This window comes from Triticum dicoccoides, chromosome 3A (assembly GCF_002162155.2).
Source record: "Triticum dicoccoides isolate Atlit2015 ecotype Zavitan chromosome 3A, WEW_v2.0, whole genome shotgun sequence".
NCBI classification, from domain to species: Eukaryota; Viridiplantae; Streptophyta; class Magnoliopsida; order Poales; family Poaceae; genus Triticum; species Triticum dicoccoides.
This window is the reverse complement of record NC_041384.1, coordinates 503468604-503481425: the sequence shown is the minus strand read 5'-3', so window position 1 is coordinate 503481425 and position 12822 is coordinate 503468604. Positions and strand designations below refer to the sequence as shown.

Here is a 12822-nt window from a genome sequence, read left to right as displayed (position 1 = left end):
CGGTGCTTCAGCATTAACATCGCGTACGTGGTGATCTGGCGCCTTGGCATGCCAAACGCGCGATGGATTGGAAGAGGCGGCGACAGGGAGGAGAAAGGAGAAGGAATGGGGCTGATAGGGTTCGACTGCCACCGTCCGGCTTAAATAGATGTCCTCCTTCCTCAGGTGGCACACCGGAGCGGCGCCACATGGCGTGGAGTGGAGGAGGCACTCGTCGAACCAACGGTCTGTCTTAAACCTGTGTGACCCTATCGATCAGTCTGACGTGGCGCCCACGTCCGAACGTCCCCATATCCACCCCATATATGGGCAGGGGTATAAAGAGTGTCGCTCAGCTCAAACATTTGAGCCGGCCATGGGAGCCCGGTTGGGTGGCAAAAAACGTATAGGCATTGACTGGGTAGCCCGCCCAGGAGTTCGGGGCGGCTATGGGGTCCGATTGCAGATGCTCTTACACGGGGGTTCGACTCCTCTGCAGTACGGTTATTACTGCACAGGTACTGTAGCAGGCACAATCTGCCATCCAATTTAATCCGCTGGCTCTCAGCAACAAAACTCGTCGTGTGAACATCGACCGAGCTGAGCACTCGACTAAGTTTTTCCCAAATCAAACATAGCACTTGGTTTTGCTCCGTCGTCGCCAAATCCGGTCAACATGCACTGTTTCGTCCGATGCCCTTCACCGGCTGCTGCAAGGGATGGATGGGACGCAACTGCTGCGGGAGCAGACATCAGACTAGAGACGCGGCTGCTGCACCATATCTCACTGCGAGCAGCAGTTCGACGACGAGCTCCATGAGCAGAAGGACGACGACGAGCTCCACAAGCCCAACAACAATGACAAGCTGGAGGCTCCTCCCGGCAAACTCGGCGAGGAATACGGCCACGGCCATGCCCAACCGCATCGAGGTAGTGGATTGGCGCACATGCACGTAGTACACTAGCTGCATCGTGTACGGTGGCGGCAGGGCCGGTCATGGGGCGTCCTCTCCGACGTATGAGTGAATAGGGGCGCCCAACACGGGAGCCAGCACATCATCATTGTCGTCACCCTGCGCCATCTCTGTGTCAGACCTGAGCTGGGCTCATGGGAATTTGTATCGAAGTACAAGAGGTAATCCATGACCTCCGAGACGATCGATGAGACCTTAGACAGGGGCCGATGAGCCACTGGTCGGAGGAGGCGTTGTCGACAACAACAGAGAGTACACACCTCAATGCTTCAGCGGAGGATAGGTCTGGCATGGAGACGAAGAGAGAGAGGTGCAAGGCGGGGCGGCTTAATGATGGCGAGGCTCTGGGCGCGCTCGAGCTCTTGCATGAGGTTGTTGACGTGTCATCCGAATAGACGAAGATGAGCAGGTTGAGGGCATGGTGCGGAAGCTGATACATGAGCATCGAATTGGGCTCGCCGGGGACGAAGAGGACGAGGGGCCGAGCTTGACGAGCACATGGAAGAGGACGACGTGGGGACGATCCCAGTCTGGCAGCCGAGAAGCATCAGATTAAAATGGATAGCTGATTGGCCTCCTATAGTACGCGTACAATAATAGCTGTACTGCAAAGGAGCCGAACCCCTTAAGCCCTGTATAATGCAAGGTCCTTGCGAGAGATAGTTGAAGAAATAAACCAATCTTTTTTAAGCACCGGTACCTATTTCTATAAAAGAGCCGTCTAATTGAACGTCTACCTGTAGAAATAAGCATCGGTGATTAAAAAAATCGATTTATTTTTATAAGCACCTAGCATTATGCAAGGCCTTACAAGGTTACCTTCGTGTATAACACGGTGCATCCTCTCCTGATGCCAAAGGCCAACTGTCGTGGCTCGCCTCTTGCGTGCCGCACGGCGCGCAAATTGCACCGCCGGCCGCCCGCCCGCCTGTCGCTTGACACCAACCGAATTCTCTCCGCCTGGCAGTTTCACCGGGCGTTGCTGGGCTCAGGCTGCCCATAGTGGGGGTAACATAAGTGGTAACATGCACTTGGGACTACCAAACATGCTTATGTGGCACATAATTAAAGAAGAGAGAGAGTGTTAGAGTAACATAGGTAGATACCGTATCATGTTAAATACTATGCTACTTTGTGTCATGCATGGCAATAAATATGATCATCTATGATACTAGTTTATAATACTATGCACTATGGAGATAGTATCATACACTATTATCATACACATGTTACTAGCATATGATACTCTCCACTATGAGTATGAGTAGTCTCACGGCTTGTTTTGCCTCATTTCTCCCCTGCGCGGTCAGGTGCCCGGGAGCACCCACGCCAGGAAACGATAAAATTTCTAGTACCGATCGTGATATGGACCACATATATTCTTCGCCTCTTTTTTCCAGGCCCAAAATATGCCCCGAACTTCTTTTTTAGAGTCCGATATTCCTCATCTTGGCCGGCATTCATGCCCACCATCAGGCCATCGTCACGCATCTGTTGATCTATCGAAACACATCTAGTGGTAGACCGCGCGAGCACACCGTTCGATGCTCATGTTCGTTGGATGTAGTTTCTCGTCGATTGCTTTCAAAAAATTAAAAAAACCACACGCCACCTTGAGTTGCTAGGATCAAGAAAAGCACAGGGTTTACGCCACTGACAACCGAGCGATGGCAGTAGCTTTCATCAGATCATAGTTAGTTGACGGCACGTTTTCATGGGCGTCCGTACCTTCGTGTTGTTAGTGGCAACCACCAATATTTTGCTTCCCTTTTTCTTCCAAAAAAAACTGCCCGTACCACATGTTACGCCGTCTCTCATTTTTTTCTTTATTATATTCACAATAACATATGCATGTAGAAATTCTACAGATGTGGAATGCCATGATTAACTTTCGAGCCCATCTCATCTCATCTCATCTCATCTCACAAGAGAAAAAGGTGAAATGTATAGTGCTGAAAGGCTACAAATATTCGGCCGCAACAGGCGGAGCGGCTGCCTTGCCCCCCGCTAGATTTCAGGAGCCCGCTTCGGCCGCGTCGCTTCGCTGCTCCGCCCCCACAACGCACGCGCCCACCTTCCTTCCTTCCCTCCCAGCCGTCCGATCGCCCACACGTGGCCGCGCCGCCCGCCCTATACCGCCCGCGGCCTCGCCGACGCCGCTCCTTTTTGTCCTCCGGCGGAGGCGGCCGGAGCGGCCTAGGGTTCCGGCGAGTCCCTGCTCCGGGCCCAATCCTCGGTCGAACTGGAGGACACGCGTAGCCCCGGCTTCTTCTGCGGCGACCTCTGGTGCGGCCTCATGGAGCCCAAGCCCAACACCGCGCTCGCCCGCAAGCGTATCCTTTGCTCCTTGCCCATCCATCCGGAGCTGGATCTGATGCATGATCCCGGGCTTGTCTTTCTTCTTGGATCAATGGGGTTTGTCCGTGCTCTGAAATTGTTTTCATTTTCTAACCATTCCAGTGCTGGTGGTGAGCTGGGTGATTCCATTGCCATCCAACTCCGTTGCTTCTCTTTGATGATCCGTCAGGGACACCGCTGTATTTGATCAAAATTCTGGATTTTTTTGTTTCTTTTTTGTGTGTGTATTTGTTCAGTTTGGTACCAGTGTTTCTGCTTTTTTGTTTCATCGACAGGCGTGTGTGCTCAACCTGATTTACCATACTTCTTTATGGTTGTTTAATCTAAAGCATTGGGAAAGCTTTTGCTCTGATCTTGCTTTAAGGGACTTTTTGATCCATGCGTGCTCCTTCAGATCGCGGTTTCAAAATAAATAAATCGTGGGTGCGTAGCATTTTTCATGGAAAGTTCGACCCAGTTCAATCTACTATTGACATAATTGAGTTTTGCCGTCCTACCATACCATGGCAGGTCTCTGTTGTTTTATATTCAGAATTAGAATTGTTAGGTATCCCTCACATGTCGGATTTTCAAAGATGGCGAGAGCTGAGCCAACTTGACAGCTACACCAATAATATGGTTTGTGTACTTACGGATACGGTTGCTGTATGCCCTTATTGATCTGTTGCTGCATGCTGTTTGCGAGCCATGAACTTGTTCAAGTAATGGTCTCTTGCACTTGATCAGATGATCGCTGTAGATCTTCTGATTTGATGAGCTCACTAAACGCAATTATTGTGCATTATTGGACTAAGGACATTTTAATCCATCAATCTGGGCTTGCTGGCTTATTTTATTCTCACTCATGGACGATGGCCTTTCAAGCATATATTCTGTTTGCAAGCCTTGACTTTTGTATCTTCCAGCTATAGAAGAGGCAGTAGACAACTTGACGATTGATGCTAGCACGAAGGCAAGCAACGGCAACTTGGTAAGATTCTAATTTCTCGAGACATATAGTATAGTCCTTGCTTATCTTAGCGTACAAGGAATTGTTCCTTGTTTGGTTGGTTGGGCTATATCTATCGTGTACTTGCTGATTCCTTTCGTGCCCAATCTTTGCAGCCTGCTGCAAAAGACGTGAGTTCTTCGGATGCAATATCATGCATTTCCTCGGCAGATGCAGCTAGTACTGCTGCCAAGGATGCTGAGATGAACCAAGTAACTTATATGGGGGACCAAGGGATGTGTTACTACGGGTACTATTATCCAGGTGGGTAGAATAGATCAGTACTATGATCTGAAGTCCTGAAAACAGAGGTACTGTTCTTTCAGTTTGATGGTTTGATCATTATTCTAGGCTCATTTGGAGGATGGGATGAGAATAGCTACTATGCTGGATCGAATGGACTGGAGATGCAACCGACAGTAAGTTATCAAACAGTGTACTTTATCAATCATGTTATATGCCTTCCCTACAGTAGTCACAAGTGGTCCTGTGTAAATAAAACCAAAAAATGCCGCACTTAGTGCATCTATGGTGGTATGGTGGTACCAGCTAGCTTTGCACTTATTTGCAACCATCTTTTCCTTGCCTTTCCTTTGCAATGTTGGGGAAAGTATCAGCTTTGGTTGTTAATATCACTCTTTTATTCTTCCATTAGTATCTTCATGCCAACAATATTCTTTGCAAACCTTTACAAAAAATGTATACCTTTTCTTTTTTGCTTTAGTTGTCACCACACAATATGCTGTCATGAACAGATGATTAACTTATTCTGGTGATTGAGATAAACAAATTTAAATGGTTGCCGGTGAATGGAATGTCTATTCAGGGGATGCTTTTACTATTCCATGCTGTACAAAGAATTGCGGTCAAGCACTGTAGCTAATTTAGTTTGATTGAGATCTTAAATGATGAAGAGCCAATTACAAAAGGGCTGTGCAGACTTCAGAGTACTCGATTTAACAGTTGACTTTTGCATTGCACTGTTTTGTTTTGTTTTGTTCCCTATTAAGTTATTACCGAGTCTAATCAATTTTAGAGTGAACTGCTTCTTGAAGATACAGCTGTGGAGGCTGACATATCACTATAGAACTGAGCTTATACCTGTTTTGTAATCTGTTTCAGGTGGTTCAAGCTGAGAATGGATCTTATTTGTGTTATGTTCCGGGTTACGAAAATGGATATACTGCTTATAGTCCAGTCGTTCCTGGAAATGGCGTGGATGGTCAGTATGTCAGCAAAGAGCCATATTACTCCGCTGTGGTTCCAGTGCAGGACCCTTCTACACCTGGCATGTATGCTCAACCAATTGCTTACGGACCTGAGCTAGTCCCCGCATACACATGGGACCCTTATGTTCTTCTGGATGGGGTTCAGGGACATCCTGTTGGTGTGCACCAAACGAACTACCCTACAAGATCAAACTACCCTTCCAATAAGCATGTTGTTCCATCTTCAAAAGCTTCACGCAGCACAAAGTATGCATCAGGTACCACCAAAGGATCATCATCAGCTGTAGACACAGTGCCGACCTCCGCCAATAACCATCCATCATCAAAGTTTGCAAATAAGGTACTGAAAAATTCCTGTAAAACAGGACAAACTACTCTTCTGAGCATAAAGTAGGAAACTTATAAGTTTATATGCTTTTTGTTATGCTAGGCATCTGGTGCTTCCATAACAAAAGGGCATCTTCCGTCTAGCAAGTTTGTGGCGCATACTAACCAAGGGAAAGGAAGCTTTTATCAAAGTAAAGGCATTAATTTGAATGAAAGTGGTAGAAACTGCAACGGGAATGAGAAGCTGAAGGCCAGGAGCAAGCTAAATGAATTTGGTGACCGTGACGTATCAGATAAACCCAACGATGACTCAAAAAACAGTTTGAGCCCAGGAGCAGATCGTTTTGGCTTGTCGGGTGTACAAGAGGTTAACGATGACATACCTTCACTTGTTGCAGTAAGAAGAGATTCATATAATCTTCCTGATTTTGTTACGAAGTATGAGCAAGCTTTATTCTTCGTGATTAAATCTTATAGTGAAGATGATATTCACAAGAGTATCAAGTACAATGTTTGGGCAAGTACTCCTAATGGAAACAAAAGGCTTGACAATGCCTATAAAATTGCACAAGAAAGAATGGCAGGAAAAGGAACCAAATGCCCTGTTTTCCTCTTCTTTTCTGTAAGTACTTATTCCTCAAGCATTTTATCCTGAATATCATCAGAGTAGTGTGATATTCAATCATTTTTTTCTTTGTTTTTGTTGTATCTGACTATTATTGAGTACGTAAGTTTTATATTTAGTGTGCCTCGGTAAGACATGCTGCTTTGTTTATATTTGTGATAATGATGTGCGAGTGCATCCAATTTGATTATTTTGTTTCTCTGGTTCATTGAATTAGGCTCTTTGTTTCGTTTTTTCATTCCACCTACTTCCTCCAGTTCACGAAAAAGTTACATCTTGGACATAACTTCAGTCAATTTTATAGATTTGACCGTCAATATTGTTTTAAATATTTTGTTTGGAAAATTTAGAAATCATATTTGTAGATTTGTCTCAAAAAGTATTTCCAGGTCATTATATTTTTTTTGAGCATTATACATATAGTAGAAAATAGTAGTCAGTTCTGTGGTGTGGCTGAGATGCTTGTTTCATTATGACTAGTCAATGTGTACGTGCAATGCACGTTAATTTGGAAGTATATTAAGTGCATGCGGATATTAAGTAGGATATTATTTGCGTGTTATTATGTGATTAGCACTATTTTTGGCATGAAATTAACTGCACGCTAAACATGTTGAGCGCTTGACATTGAAGCAGTCTAGGTCGTTGGATTGACATGATTTGATGGTCGAGATTAATTGGATCTGCCCCTTTGGGTCTTTTTATATTGGTATTAGATAAATTTGTGGTTGTTTGCTCTATTAACTGTTATACTATAATGACCAGGTTAATGCTAGTGGTCAGTTCTGTGGTGTGGCTGAGATGCTTGGCCCAGTAGATTTCAACAAGAGTATGAACTTCTGGCAACAGGACAAGTGGAATGGATTCTTCCCAGTAAAATGGCACATTATCAAGGATGTGCCTAATCCTCAATTTCGACACATAATATTGGAGAATAATGAGAACAAGCCTGTTACAAACAGCAGGGACACTCAAGAGGTATTGCTTCCACCATCTAACTAGAGAATCCCGGTATTATCAGAGCTAGAATTTAGATCTCTGTTGGTCAATTATCTTGAAAACATCCGAATAAATTTGTTGGTACATAAGTTTCATTTTGTTTTCCCCCGTCATTCTTCTTGCTGGAGAACATACAATCCTATTTGCGCACTGTGCAACAAATGACTTAATTTGTAATGAATGTTTCACCTACTTACAAAATTGTTAACCTATTTCCTTACCACCTTCACTTGATTCCTCATGTTCTTTGTCATGGAAATAGAATGCTGGTAACATTACAACAAGTGCAGCTTTTTAAGTTATTGTCCATGCTTCTCTCTGGTGCATTCTTTTAATGATCAGTTAATGTTTAATTTTATTCTGGATATTCTCTTATGCCCACTATGCATTACTCACACTTTATTACTGATATTTTATTTTATAAGTTTGGACTCATAACTGGACGACTGAATCCCAGGTCAAGTTCCTACAAGGTGCAGAGATGCTGAACATTTTCAAGAACTTTTCATGCAAAACGTCAATATTGGATGACTTTGACTTCTATGAGAATAGGCAGAAAGTAATGCAGGACAGAAGAGGCAAGCCGCTTACTACATCATTGGATCACCTCACGGTATATAGCGAACTGCTGCATTTACTTTGTCAAGGCAGTGTGTGTCTTGTTATTAAACGCACGCTTTGATAAATCTTATTACCTCCGTATAGTGATATGCCCGTTTGCCATTTGCACTTTCACTTTGTGGTATCATGGAAAGCCTAATAATAACAGGAAAGGATACCCAGTTTTAGTTTGTCGTATTTCTGGACTTAAAATAACTAGATTTACCTGTTGAATGACCATAAATTGATGATAATATGATTCTTTGTTCATGATCGATGATAGAGGGTCACAATTTTACAACGTCGTTTGATTTAAGTTATCTTTTCAGCCGAAGGATGAGAAACCGTCAGAGTCTGAAAAGCAAGCTCAATCTGCATGTAACGTAGAGCATCATAATGCCAAGAGAAACGAGGAGCAGAGCAACGATGTTACAACAGATGTTGATACAGCCAAGACAAGTCAGAAGCAGATCAATGTGGATCCGGCAGATGTTGATACAGCCAAGACAGGTCAGAAGCAGAGCAACGTGGATGCGGCAGATCTTGATACAACCAAGACAAGTGAGCAGAGCAAAGTGGTTGCAGCAGATGTTGATACAGCCAAGACAAGTGAGGGGAGCAATGGTGTTGCAGCAGATCTTGATGCATCAAACAGAAGCGAGGAACAGAGCAACAAGGTCACCGCCGCGATGCTTGATGATACAGGCAAGAGAAGCGAGGAGCAGACGAGCAGCGTCGCCGCGGCAGGCTGATGACAGGATGGGCGCATCTGGACGGAAGCTACATCCAAATCGAGCGACAATAAATTGCTGCGCGGAGCACTGATAGATGGTCAATCATCCTGGAAGCTCCTCTCCGTTGGTCGGTCAAGCGGAGAACAAGAGCCTTGGAGCTGTCTTCCCGTGAGAAATGTTTTCAATGACCGGGAAAAAAAAGGTTCTGAGGCATATCATGGCTGGTAGAGAATTCCCCATGCTACACTCCTTGTCTATTTTTCAGCCAGGAGGAGGGAGTGTTCCAATCATTTTTCTTCCTGTTCTTGTTTCTTCTGTTGTTGTCGTCGTCATCTAATATCCAGTTCTATTGCTAATGTGTTGAGAAGCAGACCACTTGCCGTGTGGGTTTAAGGGCCTGTTTTAGGTTCTAGCAAAGGTAGAAAAAAGGAAGGGAAAAAAAGAGTCCTGCGTTTAGTTCCACTAGTGTAGATTGACCTCATCTTGTACCATCAGAATTACTTCCATTTGACGAGAAAAGGAGAAGAAAAAAATGGACCGGAGATCTGTTCGTCACCGTGCGGCCTTTCGTTTTCGCTTTGCTCGTTTCTGGTCCGAAACGGGCGTTTGATCCTGGCACGGGCTGGGCATGTGTGGCCGTGGGCCTGGGCCTGCATTGCAAAGCGGCGCAGCTCCTTTCCGGAAGGATTTTGACCGATCGAGAGAAATCACATCTGCACATGTCTTTTCTAGGAAGGGAGGCCACATGGCTGCTGCTCGTTCTCGGCTCACGCCTGCACATGGCGCGTGTGTAGTACAAATCGATCGCTTTACTGTTGCTGTCGTCTTTCGAAGTGTGTGCTACTGCCTACTGCCACACTAGATGCTAGACTTTTTTTTATTTGACCCTTGACTACTTCCTTCGTACCGAAATATTTTTACTCCTCCGTTTCAAATTACTCATCGCAAAATGGATGTATTTAGAACTAAAATACATTTAGATACATCCATACCTGTGACAAGTAATTTAAAACGAAGGGAATAGATAGGACAAAATGAATGTATCTAATGAATCAATAAGGAAAAGTTTTCCTCCGAAAAACCTGGAGCTCTCGTTTAGAGGCGATTAGGGTTTGAGGGTGGATCCTGGCGGCGCACGCCGATCTCCATCGGCGGGGCGACGGTGATTTGATCGAGGGATGTCAGCGTCCACGGATCGCAGCAGGGAGGAAAGGCCCGTGTCGCCAGGGGCGGCTAGGGCAAAGTTAGCGGAGGCCATGGGAAAACTGGAGATCTCAGAAGAGGAGGCTACGCCGCTGGTGCTCGACGATCGTGAGGAAGAAGTCGGGGAGAAGTGGATGTTGGCTGGGAAGGTCCTTCACCGAAACACTCTCCATCTCCAAACTATCTCCAATGCACTTCATCCGGCATGGGGCAACCCAAAAGGGCTGCTCTTTAATCCTGTTGGGGAAAACATCTTTGTGGCTGAATTTGCGATACAGAGAGATAGAGATCATGTGTGGGAAGGAGCCCATTGGCATGTGAGTAAAAATGCAATGATTCTTTCGGAGTTTGATGAATGCATGAGGCCATCGGAGTTGAGGTTTGACAAGCTCCAGTTGTGGGCTAGGGTTATTAATCTCCCCTTTAATCTGAGGAACAAATGGAGAGCGGAGATTGCAAAGCAAATTGATCGACAGGCTACTTCGGTGCAGTTTGATCAGGCAGCAGGATACCTAAGGGCAAGAGTGACTATTGATGTTGATAAACCCTTGAGGAGATGGATTTTGATTGAATCAAAGAGGAGAAAGCGTATGGACCCGTATGACATACAATACGAGAATGTCCCTCATTTCTGTTTCTCGTGTGGACGGCTGGGCCATTCAGATCTTCATTGTCCAACGCCGGGTGTCAGAGATGCAAATGGCAATCTGCCGTTTGGGAAGGGTTTGCGTGCCCCTGAAGAGTGGAGGAAAACAACCTCGAGTGAAAGTTCGTCGAGGGAGCAGACAAGAACACATGATAACAGAGCTGAAACTCGCAACTCCACGTCGGCTGCAGAAAAAGGGACGGAGGTTAACTCTCCGGTAAAATCTATAGATTATCAAAATAAGAGGAAGGGAGGACCTCATGGTCCCAAACAGGCAGTGGCGGAGCTAGCAATTGAGAACAGGGTGGTCCGCCCCCCAACCCCACAATTTTTTTTGATAAGAAATATGACACTGTTTCAATTAAAGCTTTTTGTCTTAGAAATAGATCAATATGGGCTTAGAACCACACTAAAATTTCTAAGATGTGCAAAATTTTATTGTGTTCTAAGACCATATGGATCTTAGAATTTTTTTTTGTTCTAAGTAATTACCAATATCACATAGAAATAGATCAATATTGTCTTGGAAACACACTAATATTTTCAATTAAAGCTATTTGGGGTAAAAAATGATGAGCAAAATTATGCATGTGTTAGGTTCATCTACTGGTAGCATAGCACATAAAAACCTAAATCAGAAATTGGGTAGTTCATACCTTAAATCAGAAATTGGGAAGTTGAAAAAAGACTATGTTGCTGCCGCCGGACTTGGGCACCGGGGCACTGGGCGGCCGCCCCCGGCTTTGCAGGGGCGTCAAGCGGGCGGAGATAGGGGAGCAGCGCTGCAACCGTGTAGGGCAGAGCGCACGTGCACACAACTCGCAGGTGGGGAGGGAAAGGAAGCAGGGATCATCCTCGGCGGTTGGGCTCCGGCCAGCGACCAGCGAGGGCGGCGAGCTGGCGATGGCGAGGGCGTCCGGCATCGGGACTCGGGAGTCGGGACAAGGGCAGGAGGCGACTGGTTGCCTAGTTCTGCTCGATGCAGTCCTCGGCTCGATCTGGACGAGGGCCAACAGGTAAGTGATATTGGGCCATTTTTTCTCTGGCCCGGCAAAAAATCCATAGGTATATATAGGCTGATAAAAAATCCCAGGGTGGGACGCAGCCCACCCTGGCCACCCTATAGCTACGCCCCTGCAAACAGGTGTACCGGAAAGTTGAGATGCCGCTGTTAATGAACTCTGAACATGTAGCAGATGAGGATGCTGATCCAAAGGGTTCAGTTAGCGGACAACTTTCAGAGAGAGGTTCCGACTCTAGGGATGGTGAGATCAGGGGACCAAAAAAGAAGAAACCAACACCAACAAATTCGGATAGTTCGGCAGCGGCTGCGAGTCAGCCCTGCCGGGGACAATGAGTTGCCTCAGCTGGAACTGCCGGGGGCTTGGGAACCCCGGGGCAGTTGGTGAGCTTCACAGCATTGTGAAGCAAGAAGGTCCCGGTCTTCTGTTTCTGATGGAGACCAAAATTTCGGCAGTAAGAGTGGAAAGACTACAGAGCCACCTTGGTTTTGCGGGTTGTTTCGCAGTAGATAGCGTGGGTCTCAGTGGTGGGATCGGCTTGTTTTGGTCTCAAGACTTTGACGTTGAGCTAAAGAATTATAGTTCCTGTCATATTGATGTTATGATTAGGTGAAAGGGTGATGATGGGAGGACTTGGCGAGTGACAGGGTTCTATGGAGCGCCACAAACTGAGGACATGCATCATAGTTGGCATTTTTTGAGGACATTGTTTGAGATCCAACATGAGGCTTGGATGTGCATTGGTGATTTCAATGAAACCTTATTTGGCTCAGAACACTTTTCTGTGTCACTACGCTCGGAATGGCAGATGCGGGCATTTCGGGAAGTGACGGATCATTGCTCACTCACGGATCTTGGATGGTCGGGGGTGGAGTATACTTGGGATAATAGGCAATCGGGAAGAGCGAATGTGAAAGCGCGGCTTGATAGGGCCTTTGGAAATCTATCTTTCATAAATATGTTTGAATATATCAAGGTTCGTCATATTGTTGCAATGGAGTTAGACCACATCTTTGTCTTTGTGGATGTCTGTGAGCATTCTGTTTCGTCAGTTCCTAGAGGGCCGAAGCCCTTCAGGTACGAGGATGTTTGGCAGACGCACGTCGACTATGATAAGTTGGTCATTGACAATTGGCAG

The 12822-nt window shown here is 45.8% G+C and overlaps 1 protein-coding gene across 1 annotated transcript; it reads left to right on the top strand.

Moving 5' to 3' along the window:
• Nucleotides 1-2942: 2942 nt before the first annotated feature.
• Nucleotides 2943-9369, top strand: LOC119268815 (YTH domain-containing protein ECT4-like). Its single transcript, XM_037550521.1, has 9 exons — nt 2943-3286; nt 4217-4281; nt 4416-4563; nt 4651-4718; nt 5422-5868; nt 5959-6477; nt 7246-7458; nt 7937-8092; nt 8409-9369. The coding sequence occupies exons 1-9, from the start codon at nt 3250-3252 to the stop codon at nt 8829-8831; spliced, it is 2076 nt and encodes a 691-aa protein (XP_037406418.1). The 5' UTR covers nt 2943-3249; the 3' UTR covers nt 8832-9369.
• The last annotated feature ends 3453 nt before the right edge of the window (nt 9370-12822 follow it).